The sequence below is a fragment of the Engystomops pustulosus genome, chromosome 10 (genome assembly GCF_040894005.1).
Source record: "Engystomops pustulosus chromosome 10, aEngPut4.maternal, whole genome shotgun sequence".
Classification (NCBI taxonomy): Eukaryota; Metazoa; Chordata; class Amphibia; order Anura; family Leptodactylidae; genus Engystomops; species Engystomops pustulosus.
Window position 1 is genome coordinate 75104269 of NC_092420.1, and position 23100 is coordinate 75127368.

Consider the following 23100-nt stretch of genomic DNA (forward strand, 5'->3'; position numbering starts at 1 on the left):
GGGTCTGGGCTGTGATATCACAGCCCGACACCGGCACTATACTGACCCGATGTCCCGAAATCTTCTTCTGACGTGGCACCGTAGAAAGGAAGTACCCTTAATGACCGCCGTAAAAACCCGATAGGGCGGTCATTAAGGGGTTAAATGCTCACCATGCTTTCAAACCAAATAAACGCACAGCAACATGTAACAATGCATTCATTTCACAGATGCTTTTTAACCCCTTCCCGACATTTGACGTAATAGTACTGCATCGCGGGAGGTGCGTTCCCGCAAAATGCAGTACTATTACGTCAAGCTTCTTGCGCCGGCTCCTGAACGGAGCCGGCGCCAGAAGCTGCGGGTGTCGGCTATATGTTATAGCTGACACCCGCCTCTAACCTCCGATCGCGGGTGTTAACCCCTAACACGCCGCGGTCGGCGCTGTGTAACCTGTAAAAAAGCTTGAACAAGTGATCAGAAGATCACTTGTTCAAGCTTAGATGTCATTACCTGTAAAAAAAGTAAAAATAAATAAATAAACGTTTTTTACAATAAAAATAAATAATAAAAGAAAGTGAAAGTCCCCCCAAACACCACATTTCCCTTTACACAAGTAATAAAGTATAAAAAAACACTAAATCACGAAAAAACCCCACTTATTTGGTATCGCCGCGTCCGTAACAATCTGTACAATAAATCCTAATCATAATTGGACCCGCTCGGCGAACGTGGTAAAAAAAAAACCCAAAAACTTGCCAAAAATGAAAACTTTTTATCAAATTGCTTTACATAAAATGTTCTAAAAAGTGATCCGAAAAAGTTACAAGCACCAAAATGATACCAATAAAAAGAGCAACTTGTTACGCAAAAAATAAGCTTACAACCAGCTCCGTAAACCAAAAAATACTATAATTATGCCACTATAAAAATGGCAATACTAAAACAAATGCAATTTTTTCTATTCTAGTTTTCCTTCAATAAAATTGGACAAATAAAAATAAAACTATATAAATGAGGTATCACCGTAATCGTAGTGATCCGTAGAATAAAGATAATATATTATTGTTATGCTACAGTAAACACCCCCCCCCCCAAAAAAAATGCTAAAAATCCCAAACAAGAATTGATGATTTTATTTTCCTCCACACGTAAAAAGTTAATAAAATTTCTTCAATAAGCTAAAAACCCACTAAAATTAAGGTTTTTTTACAGTGCATCTCGTCTCGCAAAAAATAAGCCCTTATTTGTCTAAATTGCTTAAAAAATAAATAAAGATTGTATATTCCCAACGAGCGTTGTTATAGAACGGTGCAGCGGGTAGTGACTTTCCAACACCGGTCAGGGTAAGACGGCGGCTGTTCACTGATCGGGGTAAGACGGCGGCTGTTCCTCACAGCCATCCATCCTGCCCCATGGACCAGAAGGGTTACGTCCCCCACACACCCCCCAGTTTATTATCGCTGCTATTGGCTCATCAATTCAGACGAGCCAATAGAAGCGAATTTACTTATGACGTCAGTAATACCGGTCACTATGTCTGTAGACACGGTGATCGGGGCAGGGTGGCGGCTGTTCCTGACAGCCACCAATTGTGCCTTGCGGTCCAGAGGGGTTTTGTTGCCCCCCTCTGTCCATGTTTGCCGCTATTTGCTGGTCGATTTGGTCCAGCCAAAAGCAGCAATATTCGTCACAATGGGCATCGCTAGGGTGAATAAGAGCAACACTTGGTGATAATTTCCCTACTAAAACGAAGATATGGTACAAAAGCGCTGGCCGTGTACATTGTTCAGATGATGCTGTACAACTCTTACGTGCTGTTCCAATGTGCATGTCCTGCCGTATCATTTCTCCGTTTTCAAGAGGAAGATATTAGGAAACTAATATTGGGACAAGAAGGACGGGGCCCCAGTACCTCTGGTTTAGATGTTCCTGTGTTTTGCCAGGACAGCATTTTCCCGGTGAATTCTGCTGCTTCTAAAGGTAGGACTCAATAAAGAGTCTGTTCCAAAAGAGGAGTTAGGATGGACACTATATACTAAGGATGGACACTATATACTAAGGATGGACACTATATACTAAGGATGGACACTATATACTAAGGATGGACACTATATACTAATAGACCTGCGACAACTCCAGAGTGACAAAAGTTTAGTTGGTCCCCTGGTATATTCTACCTCCTTATACACTAGACATTCACAATTCACGCCCAACCTATTGTGAATTAATTTTGGTAAAATGAATAATTGTAACAACTGTTATGTCCCGTTGCTCCCTATACCCCTCCATTATCTCATAAGGGGCGCCACATAACGGGCACTGAACTTTCCAGAAATAATTGAAATTTCCATCTTGGACTCCGTTGCACATCATATTTGGAAACCACCTATATGTTCAAAATGCTCATTTCACCATGTGTATTACACTACACCACATATTACACCTTGCTAAATTCCCCAAGGGGTGTACATTCAACAATTAGGGTCACTTTTCGGGTTTTCCTCTGTTTTGGTACCACTACGGCTCTCCAAATGTATCCTGACACATGTGAAGGATTTCTTACAAATTTGGCCTCTAAAAGACAAACACCCCTCTTTTCCTCTACTGTGCGCCCATAAAGCATTTTATATGCACATGTGGGGTACTTCTACACTCGGGAGAAATAGTTTTACACCTTTTTCGGGGTTATTTAATATATTATCCCTTGTGGCTTACATAAATTAGGGGCAAAGTGACATTTATAGGAAAATTTTCACCTTTTTAATGATTCGGGCCTAATTGGATCATTCACCTGTAGGGGCAAATACATATATTACACATTGCAAAATTCTCTAAGGGGTGTGCGTTCAAAAATTAGGGTCACTTTTCGGATTCTTATCTGTTTTATACCACTAGGGTTCTCCAAATGCATGTCAAACATTTCTGTCAAATTTGGCTTCTAAAAGGCAAACATTCCCCTTTCCTTTTACTGTGCGCCCATACAACATTTTATATACACATGTGGGGTACTTCTACACTTGAGAGAAATAGGTTCACACATTTTGAGGGGTTATTACATAATTTTATCCCTTGTGGCTATAAAAAATTAGGAGTAAAATGACCTTTATAAGAAAATGTTCACCTTTTATCTATTTAAGTCCTAATTAAATCAAACACCTTTATGGACAAATACACATATTACACCTTGCTAAATTCTCTAAGGGGTGTGCTTTCCAAAATGGTGATACTTGTTGGGGTTCCGCTCTGTTTTGGTACCACTACGGCTCTCTAAATGCATCCTGACATATGTAAAGGATGTCTGTCAAATCTGGCTTCTAAAAGGCCAACGCCCCTCTTTCCCTTCTGAGCTTCACTGCGTACCCATACAATATTTTATTTGCATGTGTGGGGCAATTTTATACTCGGGAGAAATGCTAGTACACATTTTTTGGGGTTGTTTCATCTTTAATGCCTTATGGGATACAAAAATTAGCCGTAAAAGTGACTTTTTTGGGAAAATGTTCACCTTTTTCCTTTTAGGGACCTAATTGAAGCAAACACCTGTAGGGGAAAATACACATATTACACCTTGCTGAATTCTCCAAAGGGTGCACTTTCCAAAATGGTGACACTTGTTGGGGTTCCCCTCTGTTTTGGTACCACTAGGGCTCTCCAAATGTATCCTGACACATGTAAAGGATGATTGTCAAATCTGGCCTCTAAAAGGCCAAAGCCCCTCTTTCCCTTCTGAGCCCTACTGTGCACCCATACAACACTTTATATGCAAAAGTGGTGCAGTTCTGTGCTCAGGAGAAATAGTTTTACACATTTATGGGGTTGTTTCATCTTTTATCCCTGGTGGCTTACAAAAATTTTGGGTAAAAGTGACTTTTTTGAGAAAATTTTCACCTTTTTTCCCTTTTGGGGCCTAATTGAATCAAACACCTGTTGGGGAAAATACACAAATTACACGTTGCTAAACTCTCCAAGGGGTGTACTTTCCAAAATGGTGTCTCATGTTGGGGCTTTTCTCTGTTTTGGTACCATTATGGTTCTCCAAATGCATCCTGACACATGAAAACTTTTTCAGCCTTTTTGCCCTGCAAAAACGAAACAACGCTCTTTCCATACCAAGTGCACTCCTGTGCCCGTACAGCAGGGTACAGTGACAAAATGGGTATTGGCATACTCAGGAGGAATTGCCCTCAACATTGTAAAATGCATTTTCCTTTTTAACCCATTGTGAAGGTGCAAATTTTAGTGTTCAATGAATCTATTGTAAGATAAAATTACATTTCTGTAATTTCACTTTCATATATCTTTCACCCTCATGAAACGCTCAAAGGGTTAACAAAATTCCCAAAGGTTGTTTTGAATATTTTGAGGGGTGTAGTTTCTAAAATGGTGTCATTTGTGGGGGTTTTCTGTCATGTAGGCCTTATAAAGTCACTTCTAACTAAATTGACCCTCCAAAAGTAGGTTTTGATGATTTTCGTGAAAATCTGAAAAATTGCACCTAAAGTTATAAGACTCCTAACATCCAAAATAAAGGAAAAGAGGTTTGAAAAATGATGCCAAGTTAAAGCAGACATATGGAAAATGTTAGTTATCAAGTTATTTTAGTGATATGACCAACTTTCCAAAAAGTAGAAAATTTTGAATTTGGAAAACATTGTTTTTTTCAAAATTTTTGCCAAATTTCCATTTATTTCATAAATAAATACTAAATATATTGATTAAATTTCTCAACCAGCATGAAGTACAATGTGTCACGAAAAAACAATCTCAAAATCAACTGGATATGTTAAAGGAAACCTACCACTTGTAGTGGCAGGTTTCCGATGGAAATACCGGGCACCAGCTCAGGCTGAGCTGGTGCCGGAGCTTATTTTAGTTAGTGTTTTAAACCGCGGTATCGCGGTTTAAAACACTTTTTAAACGTTATAGCCGGCGCAGGCAGGTACGCGCTCGGCGCTTACCGTGCGCGCGGCTACATAGCAAGTGAATGAGAGCCGCGTGCACGGTAAGCGCTGAGCGTGTACCTGCCTGCGCCGGCTATAACGTTTAAAAAGTGTTTTAAACCGCGATACCGCGGTTTAAAACACTAACTAAAATAAGCTCCGGCACCAGCTCACCCTGAGCTGGTGCCCGGTATTTCCATCGGAAACCTGCCACTACAAGTGGTAGGTTTCCTTTAAAGCGTTCCAAAGTTATAACCACTTAAATAGACACATGTCAGATTTAAAAAAATGGGCCGTGTCAGGAAGGTGAAAAGTGGCTTCAGCGTTAAGGGGTTAAAAAAACACATTGCAAACGCCATGTGTGACTGCTCCCTCATAGGACATGTACATGGTCTGGTCACCCAATACATTTACACATCCCCCGAGGTATAATGACCCCATACTGTAGATGTCTCCAGGCCATTGCCACTCCTTTTTCCTATAACTGATCTAAAAATAAATAAATAAAATCCTAAAAATGTTAGGAATCCTTTCCCATAGGTCCCGATTTATCAAAATAGAGCCTCATAAGGGAAAATAGAGGCCAAATGTCCGAAACTCCACTTTTTTTCAATTCTGTAACAAAATTTTTTTTAAAAAAGTGACCAAAAGGTGGTACAGTCCTAAAAATGGAATCTGTGAAAAGGTCATCATGTCCCGCAAAAAAAACACCTCATACAGGTCTATAGACCGAAGTATGAAAAAGCTATTGGTGTCAGAATAGCGCAAAATTAAGAATTAAGAACAAAATGTTTTAAGGGGAACACAGTGGGGCACATTTACTAAGGGCTTTGAGTTTTCTGTCGGACTTTGCAGGTTCTTTCTAGTGGAAGCTGCTTCCACAGGAATTTAAGAAGTGTCTGCACCACATTTGCACCTTTTGTGCTACTAGTCTTCATGCAACAAAAATTAGGGGGGGGGGGGTTCCGGTGGTCAGTTGGACCGTGCGCCAGATTTAACATGCAAAGTCCGACAGAAATGTGCGGTACGCCCCTTGATAAACATGCACCATAAAAAAGCGGTGCACTCTGTCGGGGCAGTGCAGGGGGCGCCAGAAAACCTGAATCTGCTGCCCCCTGTACACTACAGAGGGAACTGCACGTAGTACTGACTGCACTGTTCTTGGTACATGTGCCCCGGTGTGGTGTGAGGGGGAAGCATTATTCGGGGTTACAGTATAGTTATACATGTGACTTTATACTGTAAGTGACTGTCATGTCTTTAGGTGCACAGTGTGGAGAGGGGCTGCACGGTGCTGAAGACATCAGGGGGTGAATGCAGCAGCGATGAGCCATTAGTGACCACGTTCTGTAGCCAGTGGAGCAGATCATCACCTGTAAGTTACTACAAGCCTCTTCTACCTGCTGTACAATGGTCATTTGTATTGTGCACTGTGATGGGGGGCAGGACAGAGCAGCATCTGGACCCTTTATGATTTTGGTTTATCTCTTGCACTATGGGGGAGAATAGCGGAAATCAAATACTTCTGGTAAATGAAATCACCTCCATTAGCCGTCATGTACAATAGATGTTTATGCATTGGAGATTCCCTTCTGTCATTATTTCGTATGTATCATAATGTACAAACACAGACTGCAGTGTTTTTATTATTATAGCCAAAGAATGAGGAGAGGTAACTTTCCATCCATGTAAGTCTATAGTGGGGGGCCCGTTATAAACATTGCCCGGGGCCCACAGGACTCTAATTACGTCACTGATCATACGTTTCTAGTACTAGAACTGTTCTAATTGCTCATGGCAACCAATCGGAGCTCAGCTATCATTTACATAGTCATGTGGGGAAATGAAAGCTGAGCTCTGATTGGCTCCCAACTAGAAAGGTTCTGCTCTCAGACACTTCTGATAATCTGGTGCAGGATTCTTATGAATCCCCCCTCTAGGTGCGGCCCCATCTTCAGTTTACAGTGTAATTAAAAATAAAGACTAGAAACTCCCCTTCCCATGTTCCCCCGCAGCTCTCGTCTCTTTCTTCCTCTGCTGCAGGTGATGATGTCATCATATTGCGCCTTCTGCACACAGCAGCTCAGGGGCACAGCTGACACCTCCCCACAACATTATTCATTTCCCCACAGATATGACTGCAAACCTACGGGAGTAGTAGAGATGGAAGATTCCTGATACCACTGTCCTGCCGTCCCCTCCATGGACATTTCTTATCTGAGATGCCGGCTCATCTAATGATGTGCACTGTTATAAACATATAATGCTGTACAATGTGTACAATAATATGTGTATAATGGAGCATATCCTCCATTCTTGAGTATGGCACGTTGGGTGGTCACTTCAGCCCTTTAGCAGCTTCTACCTTCCTGTAATTAATGGGCAATGGGATTGTTGATGGAGCAACAGTGTTAGAAATTCTGGAGCACAGCGCTCTGGTATCTCCAGGACTCCAAATCACTGTCTATGTGAGTAACAGAAATACTCTGCTCCCATAGTACTGCATGGAGTAGCAGGACATGTGCTTGACCTGCGAACAGGATCCCAATTGTTGTCCCAGCAGTCAGCCCCCCACCACCATGGATAGAGGACAACAATCAGACTTGGTAAAACCCCTTTAAAGATGGAAAACTTCTTTATGGAGCAAGTTGTCCCCTACCAGTGAGGGGTGAGAGCCCAACCTTTGCACTGTAGCAGGATTTGATGTACCGAAATTCCAGTAAGTGTCATCTTGGCAATTGTATTGGTGAATATTGTAGTACTGAGTTTTATATCACAATGATATTAGGGGTTTGTTAGTAGCAGCAGGACTGTGAAAAAAGCATTTGTAGTCCTGGATTGTAGCTGGACTTGGGGCCCTAGGGGAGTGTCCTCACATTGCTGTGTTATATCTGCATTCAGACTGCGCCCCAGCTTGCCCCCTGTGCTGTAATATCTGACCAGAATCCCACTTCTACTCTTACTCAGGGAAGGGGAAAGGGCTGTGATGTGTTCAGTGAGGACACCCCCCACGCACTCCAGTTCTCCAAGTCCAGCTACAATCCTGTAATAGATCCCAAATAGTTATTTGCATCAGTTATTGAGAGCCAATAGCAGGAGCGGTCACATGCACAGAACAGGAGCAACTCTTTCCCGTGACAATATGAAGGTATAAGGGAAAGACTTGCTCCTGTTCTGTGTGTTCAGCCACTTCTGGTTTTGGATCTAAATAACTGATGCAAATAACTGATGACCCAACAGAGATGTGAACTGCGTCTAACACTGACTGTAGCGTCATATGGTCAGAACTGCGGGAAGAGCCTTTACATTATCTTCTCTTATACTAAAACAAGAAATGAAGAGGACACGCAGTGAGATTTCTAATATCATTTTTATTGTTCCCTATTTTTAAAGTCCTTGATCCAGAAGAAGGCAAAAAACCTGGACAGAATTTTCAGTCTCAGGCAAAAATTCCTTCTTGACCCCGGGAAAAGGCGATCGGTTCTGAAACCCTGGATCACGACTGTACTACAGCAATTATAATTACTATAACAATACTACAACTATTACACTGCTATTACTGCTCTATATTGTTCTACATTTATGTTTAAAATAAAACCTAAACATTCTGATCCGGAAGAAGGCAAAAAACCTGGACACAATCTTGTGACACAGGGAAAAATTCCTTCTTGACCCCTGGAAACGGCGATCGGTTCTGAATCCCTGGATCAGATGTGTTATTATTACTAATGTGATTATATTATAATATAATATACATTGGGGGGAATTTATCACAACTTTTACACCTGAATCCCAGTGTACAAGTCGTGACAAAGCAGAGCCCGAAATGATAGATAATGCCCCCTCTACACCACTAGGATGAGGAGGGGGCAGTGCTGGACTGTGGAGCGGGTCAGCGCCAGATACAGGCGCAGGCTATATGTTTTATTACAATCCTACTCTTATTTAATCAATACTATGAATATATTTTTATTATTATTACAAAATAATTACTGTTATCACTATATTGTTTCTTATTTTTCTACTATAATTTTACTATTTTATTATTACTATGTTTTCTAATGATATATGTATAATTCTATATAATTACTAATACTATGACTATTTTCTATTACTATAATATTACTATTATTCTAACTATTTTTTTTCTTTTTTTGTCGCTGTATTATTATTATCATTATTATTATGACTACAATATTAATATTATTAAGTCTTAATATATTATTACTGTATTCTATTAAAAATATTGCTAAATTATTTCTAAGGTTTTTAATTACTATATTTTTTTCTTTTTTTTTTTTTGTTATATTACTATCATTATTACTATTGTCTTATTAATATGACTACATTATTATTATTATAACATTACTAGTATGTATTTTATAACTATATAACTACTATTACTATTACTATAACATTACTACTATATATTTTATAACAGAGATCAATGGATGAAGCAGCAATCCAAAAAAATAAAGTGAAAACTTTTTATTCCACCGATGGAATAATGAGTTTTCACTTTATTTTTTCGGAGTGCTGCTTCATCCATTGATCTCTGCTACTACCAGCAGGGTTTGTATGACTCCTGGCGAAGACCTGCACCCTACTATCCTTACACGGTGCCGCTCCACCAGCTTTTCTTTATATATTTTATAACTATATAACTACTATTATTACTGCTATAACATCACTAGTATGTATTGTATAACTATATTACTACTATTACTATTACTATAACATTACTACTATATATTGTATAACTATATTACTACTATTATTATTACTGCTATAACATTACTACTATATATTGTATAACTATATTACTACTATTAGTATTATTACTATAACATTACTATATATTGTATAACTATATTACTACTATTATTATTACTATAACATTACTAGTAAATATTTTTAACTATATTATTACTATTATTATGACTATATTATTAATACTTTTTTATTACTACATTATCATTATTACTATATAATCACCAATATACTTACAGCAGCCGTCTTGCGCTGATGAGGTAGTGGCTGCCTGGGAGCAGGATCTTCAGCCAGGATCTTCTCTGGTGGCTGAGTGGAAATCGGCAGGTGCTGGGCTGCCTCATCCTGCGTCGTCTTGGGGGCTCTGCATCCTCTTCAGAGTCTTCCTCCCTTTCCCTCTTCTTCATCTGTGGCTTGATGAAGCATGGCCGCTCTTCTTCCTCATCGGAGTCAGCAAAGAGCTCCCTGACCATGGCCGCTCTAAGTAACAGAGTCCTGTCCATGGCTCTCGCTCTGGGAGGTTCCTCTTCTTCTTTTCGGAGGAATTGCTGCTGGGCTGCAGGGTTGGTCGGCATCAGGCGCTCCATCTTGAACAGCGGAGATGGAAGGAGTCCTGCGCAGAAGGCCAGACGTCTCAGAAGCTCTTCCGGAGGGATACTGGCGTAGACTGAAGAGGAAGCAAAACAATATCAATTATTAGACTGATAACATCTCCATAGAAGAGGTCCTCAATATTAGGCTGATGGGGTCTTACACCCAGCACCCCCACAGATCAGCTGATATACAGAGGAGGGAACAGACAGCGCCGTTCTCTATGTAGTGCTCAGAGCAGCCAAACTGCAGTGACTCAGCTCAGCCACTACACAGAGAATGGCGCTGTCTGCTTTCTGGTTATCAGCTGATCTGTGGTGGAGCTCGGTGTTCATTACCCACCAACCTGATATTATCATCCTAGTAAAGTCACTGGCAGTGTACTTACAGGATCCATAGTCGGGGGAATATCCAGCGTCCATTCTCTATCTTCTCTCTTTGTCTCCAAAAACAAAATAAAAATTCCTGTTAATACTGGGTTCGGTAAAAGGAGACGTTTCCCCTTGTCTTGTATAGTGACCCCTGCGGCTGATATTGGGGCAGAGGACTGGACTCGTCTATCAGCGGCCGCCATAAAATAATACAACACAAGGGAAACTGACATAACGGCAGTGACATGAGCAGCACTGGCCACTGGGGGGCGCTGATGGACGGGTCCGGCCTACTGCCCCTGTCATTTTGGGGATTGTACTATATACAGGGGTTGGGGTTCCCAGTCAGCCCTAACTATAACTATACAGTATTGAGTATTTGGGGGGGGGGGGGGAATGACATGGGGTCCCCTATAACCCCCCACCTATAAAACATTACCCATCCGCCACTGACCTGTAACAGACTGAAGATAACGGATTTTTTTTCCTGGTTCAAAACTAAACACTGCAATCCTATTGGCTGTTCGTTCATACTGTTGCTATGGTGACAGATGCATCTATTTTCAGTAGAGATGATATTAATGGATCTTTCCTTATATATTTTCTTAAACATTATGGGATATATAAAGCGTCTGCTGGGAGATGTTTAGGTTTCTCTACATATTAATATATTCAGTGCTGGCGCATGTCACACCCTTTGGATAAACGGTACTCCTGCCATTCCAGATCGCATAACACGTTGTCAAGAATTGACTTGGCCCTTGGTAACTCAACAATGGTCCCTATGATCCTAGAAGCCAAATACTTACCTAGGCGTCTTTCAGATCACTCTCCACTTTTAGTGAGGTTGAGGCCCTTGCTGGAACCTATTAGAGGGCTAAGATGTAGAAGGTTCAATCCATTCTGGCTGCCAGTGTTATCTGAAAAAGGGCGCATAGTGGAATTACAAACTTCACTTGTAGATTTTCTCGAACATAATGAGGGATCCACTTCTCCTCTCTTAGTGTGGGACTGCGTTAAAGTCTGCTTTAAAGATAACCTAGTTAGGGAGGTAGCCGGAGTAAAAAGGAAGTCTAGGGAATTTGGGGAGGTTCTTGAGAAGGCCGTAGCTGAAGCGGAGGGGACCTACATCCTGCAGCCGTCCCAGACGAATAAATTGTCATGGGAAGGGGCGCAGAATCAACTTACTGAGCATTTATTAACTGTCGCTGACAATAAGCGCTTCTTTTGCAGGCAAAGGTTTTATGAGGAAGGGGAAAAAGCTGGTCATCTTTTAGCCATTATGGCTTCTAGTCAAGGGACGGCCACTCATATACCTGCAATTCGAGACGCAGATGGCAACGTAGTCACTCAGGCTCAAGAAATACTGGATAGCTTTAAGTCGTTTTATTCCTCCCTTTACTCATCCAAGGTTAGTCCCACGCAGGAACAATTAGACAGCTTTTTGAACAGCCTCACATTACCTAAGTTGGATAGAGAACAGAGAGTGGCACTAGAAGCCCCGTTCACAATGGAAGAGTTAGAACTTGCACTGGACTCTATGTCCAATAACAAAGCCCCTGGAATAGATGGGATCCCAGTGGAAATTTTTAAAACATTTAAAGATATTCTTCTCCCCCGTTTATTGACATTATATAATGAGGCTTTGGAGCTAGGTCAATTGTCACCATCAATGAGGGAAGCGGTCATAGTAATCCTTTTAAAACCGGGAAAAGACCCGCTGGAAATGGACTCATATCGCCCTATCTCGCTTCTTAAAGTGGATATTAAATTATTAGCTAAAATGTTAGCGACCAGAATGTCTAACGTAATCACGTCAGTTATACACGCTGATCAGGCAGGATTTATGCCTAATATGTCCACAGCCATCAACTTGCGGCGGCTATACCTGAACATTCAAGCCACCCGTGGGCACTCATCGGATGCCGCGGTCGTGTCTTTTGATGCGGCTAAGGCATTCGATAGTGTGGAGTGGCCGTACTTGTTTGCAACATTGCAAAAGCTAGGATTTGGGCCAAAATTTCTAGCGTGGGTGCGATTGTTATACTCCTCTCCAATGGCTAGACTGCAGATAAACTCACTGCTTTCCTCCCCATTTCCACTATATAGAGGGACTCGCCAGGGATGTCCGCTGTCGCCGCTACTGTTTGCGGTTGCGGTGGAGCCCCTGGCGGCTGCTCTACGATCTGCGGTGGCTGTCAAAGGCCTTCAATATGGAGAACATCAGGAGAAAGTTGCACTATATGCTGATGACCTACTACTTTTCTTAGATAATTGGTCTCCCTCCCTGCAAGCGGCAATAGATATAATAACCTCGTTTGGGTTTTTGTCTGGTTTTACCATTAACTGGACAAAATCTGTAGTAATGCCCTTGTCCCCACAGGTCTGCCCTAGATCACTCACTATGTATGGTTTATCGGTGGTGTCGGTCTTTAAATATCTGGGTGTACACATATCGGCGGACCCTACTGAATTTATTGAGCTCAATATAATACCTTTGATTTGTAGATTTCAAATGAAAGTAAAGGACTGGTGCAAGTTACCTCTCACAGTAATTGGTCGTGCCAATCTTGTCAAAATGGTCATGATGCCGCAATTATTATACTTTCTTCACAACTCCCCCATATGGATTCCGTTAAAACTCTTCCATAAAATCAATGGTATATTTCGAGATCTGCTTTGGAAAAAAGGGATCCCGAGGATCAAACTTGCCACCTTGCAGAGATCCAAGGAAGATGGGGGGTTATCAATGCCAAATCCATGGTTATATTTTATGGCAGCCCAACTACAGCACTTACGCGGGTGGGGAGACATGGCTGGGGGACTAGCCTCCCAAAAAGTGATATGCCATATTTTACAACAAGGTAATTTATTAGGAGCTTTAGAAGGGGGTCTATTCAAAACGGTAGATGGGAAGTTAGTGACACTGAAATGTATAGACAAACTGTGGTGGAAGACGCGCAGCCTGCTGGGGATGGAAGGATATACTGTACACACTCCCTTGTGGCTAAATGTCCAATACCCTGAAATAGGCAAAATTACTCCATTTCCTCAGTGGTTAAGTAAGGGAATCACTACTATGGCCCAATTATATGAGGATAACACACTAAAGTCCTTTGAGCAATTGCGCTCAGAATTTAACCTTCCACACTCATGCTTCTATCAATTTCTTCAACTGAGACATGCGATAACCCAACAGGAAAGCTCACAACCCATAAAAAAATCAGCCCATAACATAGTAATAGATATGATAAATAAATCAGGAGATACGCGAGGTATAATCTCAATCAACTACTCATATCTAAGGGATGCCCATATTAAAAAATCCCCTACAGACTTAAAATCTAAGTGGGAGAAAAATGTGGGAACCATTACCGAAGATCAAGGGCAAGAGATTCTGGAATCGGCACCTAGAGTCTCGGTCAGTGAGGCGCAGAGGTTATCCAATTTATACTTGCTACATAGGGTATATTTTACACCTGTTAGGTTGTTTAAGATGGGGTACAGAGGTGACGATTGCTGCCCCAGGTGCGAGAGATCTGGTGCAGACCTGATCCACTTGATGTGGAACTGCCCCAGGTTACGTCGTTACTGGCAAGAAGTTTTTGATTTGATTGACCAAACGTACTCCACAACTATAACACGTAGTCCTCTTATATCTATTCTGGGCTATGTGTGGGAGCTGCAACTGTCTGAAAGCCATAGGATAGCAGTGCTGCAACTGCTATATGTAGCCAAGAAGCTCATAGCTTTCCATTGGAAGGATACTGAGCCTCCACAAATCTCTGAATTTATTTCTAGGGCCAATCTCTTATTACGACTGGACAAGTTTGTTTATCAAAAGCGTAATTCCTTGAAAAAATTCAATGCCATATGGGGCCCATGGCTTGATGCTCCAGGATTGGCTCCCTTAACTCTTACTAGAGACAGACTAATTAGTAGTATTGTAAGGTGATTGTAACCATTGTTTTGCCAATAGTTAGTATGGTGAATAGTGTATGTAAAAATTTATGATCTTCCGATTGTTGGATGCTTGTGTATATCGTCACTTATTCTAAGCTGTACGGGACTGTATATATAGTCCTTCAGGACTAAGGATATCCTGGATGGACCCATACGTATACCTCATATTGCCAAAGGACGAACATCATCTATTATGGATTCTCTGCGATTGCAAGGGTTATACTGGAATGTGGACAATTCGCTCACCAAGCAGGGGTAGGGAGGGAAAGGGGTGGGGGTTGGGGGGGCTTTGTTGTAATGTTTATGTTGTTTACATGCAAAAAATGGAAAACTAATGTTTGGTTTTCAATAAAAAATTTATTTGATCAAAAAAAAATATACTCAGTGCTGTGAAAATTGCTGAGCGCTGCGCTCACTGATCTCCGTCAGCTCCATAGAGAATAATGGAGCAGATTGGTCATGCACGGCCGGCTGCTTCATTGATCTGACGGAGAAAATAGGGGTCCTATTTGGATATATGGATAGGGCCTAACTTTTCTTAGTTGCAAAACCCCTTTAAAGAGTCACTTAAATACGACTAATAAGGCGAATCAGACTAAGATAAATCTGCCCCTGAGTCTCTAGACCAGTGTAGAGAAGAATTAGACACTTCTCCGCTGCAGATTATTCACTGGAGAGATTTATTAGAAGTGTCTGCCGGATAGCGGTGCACCGTGTGCGCTCTGCCGGATAGCGGTGCACCGTGTGGGCTCTGCCGAATAGCGGCGCACCGTGTGGGCTCTGCCGAATAGCGGCGCACTGTGCTCTCTCCTGTGTGGGCTCTGCCGGATAGCAGTGCACTGTGTGCGTTCTGCCTAATGATCCCCAGACAATTAGTGTGTGTTCATAAGTGCCATTTTTGGATGCGTTTTAAAATGCACCCCAGAAGTGCCTGTGTCTGAAGCACATTGTTACATGCGTTTAGCTGGTTAGCTGTTTCTTTTTATTGTGAGAAGTATAAAAACGTCTGTTAAAATGCTCACCGCTGCTTACACTTACAGCATTGAGGAAAATCGCTTTCAAACCAAATAAGCGCACAGCAACATGTAACAATGCATTCATTTCACAGATGCTTTGAAAAAACACATTGCAAACGCCATGTGTGACTGCTCCCTCATAGGACATGTACATGGTCTGGTCACCCAATACATTTACACATCCCCCGAGGTATAATGACCCCATACTGTAGATGTCTCCAGGCCATTGCCACTCCTTTTTCCTATAACTGATCTAAAAATAAATAAATAAAATCCTAAAAATGTTAGGAATCCTTTCCCATAGGTCCCGATATATCCAAATAGAACCTCATAAGGGAAAATAGAGGCCAAATGTCCGAAACTCCACTTTTTTTTTTCAATTTTGTAACAAATTTTTTTTTAAAAAAGTGACCAAAAGGTGGTACAGTCCTAAAAATGGAATCAGTGAAGAGGTCATCATGTCCTGCAAAAAAAAAAAACACCTCATACAGGTCTATAGAACGAAGTATGAAAAAGCTATTGGTGTCAGAATAGCGCAAAATTAAGAAGTACAAAAGGTTTTTGTAGGGAACACAGTGGGGCACATTTATTAAGGGCTTTGCGCCAGTTTTCTGTCATACTTTGCCGGTTCTTTCTAGCGGAATACAGGCATATAAGAAGTGTCTGCACCACATTTGCACCTTTTGTGCTACTAGTCTTCTTGCAACAAAAATTAGGGGATGTCCCGGTGGTCAGTTGGACCGTGCCCCAGATTTAACATGCAAAGACCGACAGAAATGTGTCGCATGCCCCTTGGTAAACATGAACCAAAAAAATGCGGTGCACTCTGTCGGGGCAGTGCAGGGGGCGCCAGAAATCCTAAATCTGCTGCCCCCTGCACACTATACAGGGAACTGCACGTAGTACTGACTGCGCTGTTCTTGGTACATGTGCCCCGGTGTGGTCAGGTGTGGTGTGAGGGGGAAGCATTATTCGGGGTTACAGTATAGTTTTACATGTGACTTTATACAGTAAGTGACTGTCATGTCTTTAGTTGCACAGTGTGGAGAGGGGCTGCACGGAGCTGAGGACATGCGGGGGTGAATGCAGCAGCGATGAGCCATTAGTCACGATGTTCTGTAGCCAGTGGAGCAGATCATCACCTGTAAGTAGTACAAGCCTCTTCTACCTGCTGTACAATGGTTATTTGTATTGTGCACTGTGATGGGGGGGCAGGACAGAGCAGCATCTGGACATCGTACATCTCTCCCTTTATGATTTAGGTTATTCTCTTGCACTATGGGGGAGAATAGTGGAAATCAAATACTTGTGGTAAATGAAATCATTTCCATTAGCCGTCATGTACAATAGATGTTTATGCATTAGAGAATCCTTTTTGTCATTCTTTCACTATTATAATGTAGAAACACAGACTGCAGTGTATTTTTATTATTATAGCCAAAGATTGAGGAAAGGTAACTTTCTATGTAAGTCTATGGTGGGGGCCCCGTTATAAACATTGCCCCGGGGCCCACAGGACTCTGGTTACGCCACAGCTCTGTACCCTAACTATGAGGATGAGTTCCATTACCTTTAGCCATATTAATCATTGATCAAACACCAGAATGACTTGTTCTAAAACTCTCTAATTTCACGCATTGGGAAATATGCAAAAATGTTTTCCAAGGTGGGAAAAGGGAAACAAAAGGCAGCCCCCTTAACACCTAGAAGCCTAATAACATGATGCGGGATTAAGCCAAAGCAGGATAGAAAACTCTTACTACCTGCCCCTAGCCAATAGCCTCTCACCCACTCCCTGACCCTAATTTCCCTTACAGCACTCACCTCAACTTGAGGGAAAATTAGCCTATGTGCTAAATCATATTCAATCTTCCTTAACCCATGTACCCTAATTTTGTGGATAAGTGAGTGATATGACCTTCGCCTAGCTATATGCTAAAAAGAATATGAAGTCATCCTTCGCCTCTGTACATTGACTTTTCAGACAATTGATTATTAAATCATATTCAATCATCCTAAACCTGGTCTTCGCATAGCCATGTGCTGAAGCATATTCAATCATCTTTATCTGTTGTACCCGGATTGCAACTCTGATGAGATGAAATGTAACGTAAATGTAAAGTTTTACGTGACGCCGTCCGCTGGACGCAATAGGATGTGATGTAATGATGTCACCATCCCTGTGGCCTCACTCCAGAGATGTAATAGGCATGTTAACTTGGAACAAAACTAGGTGAGTATTATTCATTCATTTATTTTATATTATTTGGATGTTTTTTGACTGGGGACCACTCAAAAAAGAGTACTGCCATTGAAGACCATTCAAACTTCTGGGGGGCGCAAAGAAGATATTGAGATTGTGGGGCCCTCTAATAGGACATTACACTTGCAGGGGCCACTTAGGGGCCAAACTTGCATGAGGACACTAAAAGGGTGATAAACTTGAACAGATCCACTAAGGCGGCATTGGTACAGGCTACTGAAGGGTCATACAACTTTAAGGGGGCTACTTAAGGATCCATATTGTATTGAGGCCGGATCCCGGGACAGCACAGGGCCCGGAGGAGGAGTGGGGAGGGGTGAACTCTCTTCATGCCTCCTCCAGCCATAGGTAGACAAGCGGCCGACTCAGTGACCGTGAGAGACAGAAGTCTATGGGGGCCGTGATCCCATGAGTCCTAAGGCTATTAGGGGGCCATTAGACTAATAACCTTGACCATGGAAATTTGGTTCTGACATTTTGTATCCAGACCGTAACATTGCACCTTTTACAATGCACTGATGAGATTTTTTATTTTTTTTTGGTTACTTTTGAGGGCACTGATGAGACTTGTTTGGTTACCTTTACCGATACCATTGCCATAGTTGCCTTTGTTTGTATTCTTACAAGGCACATAGGCCAAAAGATTAATACTGTGTTTGTATTGGACTGAAATCTTTATACTTTGTTTGCAAATAACCTTCTGTGTTGAGGGAACCATTAAATTAAATACATATTCTCAAATAATGGGTTAGGTGTGTTTTCTTACATGACCACATACTATGATAATGCTGTATCAGTGTGTACTTTACTGATTTATGGAGATTGGTTTCTTGATAAGACACGTCTATCAAAAGTTGCACGTTAAAGGGGTTTTCCCATGAATGCAAGTTAGGCCCTATCAACAGGATAGGGCCCAATTTGCTGATCGGTGGGGGTTTCAGTGATAAGACCCCCCACAGATCACGAAAATGAGGGATCTGATGGGGTCCCACGTACCTCCGTTAAACCCCTCGTCGCTCTATGAGAGTAATGAAGCAGACTTCCGCGCATGACAGTTCTGCTCCATACATCTCAATGGAGCTGACGGAAATTGCAGAGTGCCGCGCTTGGTGATCTCCGTCAGCTCAATAGAGATGAATGGAGCAATATTAATATGTGAAGATCACTCCTATCAGAAGGGCAATGCCAGGCTGTCAGCTCCAACCCAGGACCACCCATCTGACAGTGTAGAGCTTACTTAGTATAGTTTTAGTAGTCAGTATGCTCATTAGGTTCTCGGCTATAAGATACCGTATATACAGTGGCGTAACTAGGAGAAGCAGGGCCCCATAGCAGATTTTTGCATGGGGCCCCCCTTAAAAATATTCATACATACACACATGTTTATACAATCACTAACGTTTACACACTTAAATACACTACATAACATTCTACACTCACTTTTATATACTCGTCCACACATTCATACGTATACACTCATATGCACAAATTTATGTACTCATATATACATTTATACGCTAATACATACAGTATATTATTATTATACATACAGTATATATGCATCAAAGTTGCATGCATACTGTTTATATACATACATATAGCATACATACATCATATTTTCTTTACATATGGTATACACCCAATGTGTATACACAAACATGCAGTATAAAGACACCATATACACACATACTGAATCTATATATAGTATATACACACAAAATGCATAAACATACAGCATATAATCACACATACAGTATATACAGCATATACACACACACACAGCATATACACACACAGCATATACACACACACAGCATATATATATACACACACACAGCATATATACACACACAGCATATATACACACACAGCATATATACACACACAGCATATATATATATACACACACACAGCATACACACACACACACAGCATATACACATATACACACACACACAGCATATATACACACAGCATATACACACACACACAGCATATACACACACACACAGCATATATACACACACAGCATATATACACACACAGCATATATACACACACAGCATATATACACACACACGCAGCATATATACACACACACACACACAGCATATACACACACACAGCATATATATACACACACAGCATATACACACACATATAGCATACATTCATTAACTATACATACATATTTAGGGACTTACATTTGTGTAGTGGGGTGGGTCGGTTAGGAGGCATCCTGCGAGCCACAGGAGCAGCGTTGAGGGCGGTCAGCCACGGGAGCAGCATTGAGGGCCAGTGGGCAGCTCCCGGACCAGTGTGCCAGCCGGGCGGCTGCGGGACCAGGGTACCGGCCAGGCGTCCGTGAGAGCATCATGCCGACCGGGCACCCGCAGAGCAGTGTGGAGGGCGGGTGGGCAGCTGCGGGAGCAGTGTGGAGGCTAGGCGCCCGCGGGACCGGGCGGCCACAAGAGTATCATGCCAGCCGGGCAGCCACGGGAGCAGTGTGGAGGGTGGGTGGCCAGCTGCAGGGAGCAGTGTGGGGGGCGGGTTGGCAGCTGCAGTATGCCGGCCGAGGGATAAGGGTACCGGCGGAGAGCTTTGTGCCAGCCGGGCAGCCTCGGGAGCAGTGTGGAGGACCGGTGGGCAGCTCCCGGACCAGTGTGCCGGCGGCCGCGGGACCGAGGTAACGGCCGGGCACCCACGGGAGCAGCGTTGAGAACGGTCAGGCCCTACCGGCCGGGCGGCCATGGGAGCAGGGTAGCGGGTGGCCGCAGGAGGGGGTGGGGCCGGACGTGTCAAACTCTGGGGCGGGACAAAGAGGGGGGCGGGCCTGGGATTGATCGTTTACCTTAATGGGCCATATAGCAGGGCCCGGGCGGCGGTCGGACCGGGTACGGAAATGCAGCGCAGTCTGCAGACATTGTGATTGTGCCCGGGCCCCTGAAGCTCACGGGCCCCGTAGCAACCGCTACGGCTGCTACGGCGGTAGTTACGCCACTGCGTATATACTCAAGTATAACCCGAGTTTTTCAGCACAAAAAATGTGCTGAAAACCCCTAACTCGGCTTATACTCGAGTAAAAAAAAACACAGAAAGTGAACTCGCCTTCCGATGCCCCCCGGCATCCATCACGGCTCTGACATCGGCTCCCGGTCCGTCGCGGTCTTTGTGACGTCAGCCGCACGCTGATGCTCTAATGTGTGTGCCGGCACACACTATGGTGTCAGCGAGCGGCTGGGGCTCAATTGCAAGACCCAACTATGTTGGAATCAGTGCAGTGCACCTTTTCAAGGATACAAAGCGTTGGATATGATTACATAGTAAAGCTTCTTTCACACGAACATAGGCTAGGCATGGGCCAGAACCCGGGCATAACATTCAGCTGGAGAGGTGAAGGGTGAGCACTCCTCACCCCTCTCCATAGGTAGGTGTGCTACGGGGCCATACATACGGCAAAAGATAGACACACGTGTGCACTCACTATACCGTGTCATGCACAATGCACTTATATGGTAGCTGTATGCTAGCTGCCCTTTGTATATATGTGATCTCTTGTCTTTATAGGGTGTATGGGTGTAGTTATGTTTGATCACTACTTTGTATATGGACTATGGAGGGAGTTATATGTTATCTCTTCTTTGATTAAGGAACCCCCACTATGAATAGGAGATGTATATTCCAATTCTCTGATACTCCAATCCTGAACATGCTGAGCAGCAGCGATCTATTTCCTCATGACTGTGATAAGAGAACCCAGTCAAAAAAAAGAATACAACAACATATTATTTTGATTTTTTTTTTTTTGGAATAGCAACAAAGTAATGAAAGTATTACTATGCATTCCCTGCTCCTAAGAACTTACAATCTAATGAACAATCTGATATTAATTACCTATCCTATAGGATAGGTGAACTGAATGTCACAAAACCTTGAATGTAGATTGGCCATATCATTAAAGGAAACCTACCACGACGAATCTACCTATTAAGGTAGATCCGGTGGTAGGTGCCTCTAATGTATTTACGGATAGTGCTTTTAAGGGCTTATCCTCCCCTTTATCTTTTTTCATATGTAATTGTGGTAATATGCTTATTTACTAAAGAGGCTACTGGGGTGTGGAGTAGCCATAGTTGAGGATACACGGCGCGGCTACTCCACTCCCCAGTAGCCTCCTTGATCCTCCTACCCAGATATCTTCAGCACACAGCTACGAGGAGCTGCATGCCCTTGTGTGCAAATCCAGCGTTGTGCGCATGCGCAGTAGCTCCGGCTTCGGGCCCGAGACCACAAAGCCAGAACGCCGGCTTTGCGGACGAGGGTGCGCAGCTCCTTATAGTTGCGTGCTGCAGATATCTGGGTAGGAGGATCAAGGAGGCCACTAGGGCGTGGAGTAGCCGCACCATGTAGCCTCAGCTCCGGCCACTCCACGCCCCACTAGCCTCTTTGGTAAATTAGCATCTTACCACAATTAAAGATTAAAAAAGATAAAGGTGACTAAAGGATTAGCCCTTAAAAGGGCTATCCTTACATACATTACAGGCACCTAACCCCCAGATCTACCTTAATAGGTAGATTCGTGGTGGTAGGTTTCCTTTAAGTGAATCTTATAATAAACCGTGAATGGCAAATTTAGAACATTTTATTTGTAAATGTGACTAAGCTTCTCCATAGAGAACAGCACAAACATCTGCGAGCAACAAAACAGATCCGGTTTCTCATCTGAACAGTAAGCATACAACAGTTCAGCGTCACGGCTGGATTTGGGCCTGGGAGTGTTTTGGTAGAGAGAACTTTTTGATCTCTGGTTACTGCTGGGTATAAGTGGCGTCAATCCCAGGGATATTTCCGTACGGCCACTTTACTGTAACTGAGATTTATCCCCTATTATAAGATCGTCAACAAGTCCATTCTGTGAGGAAGGAGAGGTCACTGAGGACATGGGCCTTGAAAAGATCTGTTCTGTAACTTACATATTGCAGCAGGACCGTGCTACAGATCCTGAATTGTTACTGTGAACAAATCCAGTACTGCACCTTGATACTTGGGTGTGGGTAGAAAGAAGTAAGTAACCATTCAATTAGGTCTCACAAATGTGTTTAGTCCATGAAACGTGTGGCCGCATTATACTTTTCCTAGGACAGGACTATAAAAGTCATAGTTATTCATTCCCACAAGACAACTGTGCTGTTTTGTAGGGGACT

The 23100-nt window shown here is 42.6% G+C and overlaps 1 protein-coding gene and 1 long non-coding RNA gene across 5 annotated transcripts in view; one reads left to right on the forward strand and one right to left on the reverse strand.

Moving 5' to 3' along the window:
- Window positions 1–23100, reverse strand: part of LOC140103515 (uncharacterized) — a 45555-nt gene that overhangs the window by 9433 nt on the left and 13022 nt on the right. The window contains exons 1-3 of one of the 3 annotated variants that reach the window (XM_072126614.1): window positions 11109–11154; window positions 10672–10725; window positions 9930–10359 (exon numbers count right to left, since the gene is read on the reverse strand). In XM_072126614.1, the coding sequence (XP_071982715.1) occupies window positions 9930–10359; window positions 10672–10705 (464 nt within the window). In that variant the 5' untranslated portion in view covers window positions 10706–10725; window positions 11109–11154. Of the gene's footprint in view, window positions 1–9929; window positions 10360–10671; window positions 10726–11108; window positions 11181–23100 lie in introns of those variants that run through there. The other 2 variants (XM_072126616.1, XM_072126615.1) reach the window with 2 other exon arrangements.
- The window catches only part of LOC140103517 (uncharacterized), a 66458-nt gene that overhangs the window by 3904 nt on the left and 39454 nt on the right, over window positions 1–23100 (forward strand). For both annotated transcript variants that reach the window (XR_011850122.1, XR_011850121.1), the window contains exons 2-3: window positions 6187–6297; window positions 16667–16777. This is a non-coding gene — a long non-coding RNA (uncharacterized lncRNA). The remainder of the gene's footprint in view (window positions 1–6186; window positions 6298–16666; window positions 16778–23100) is intronic.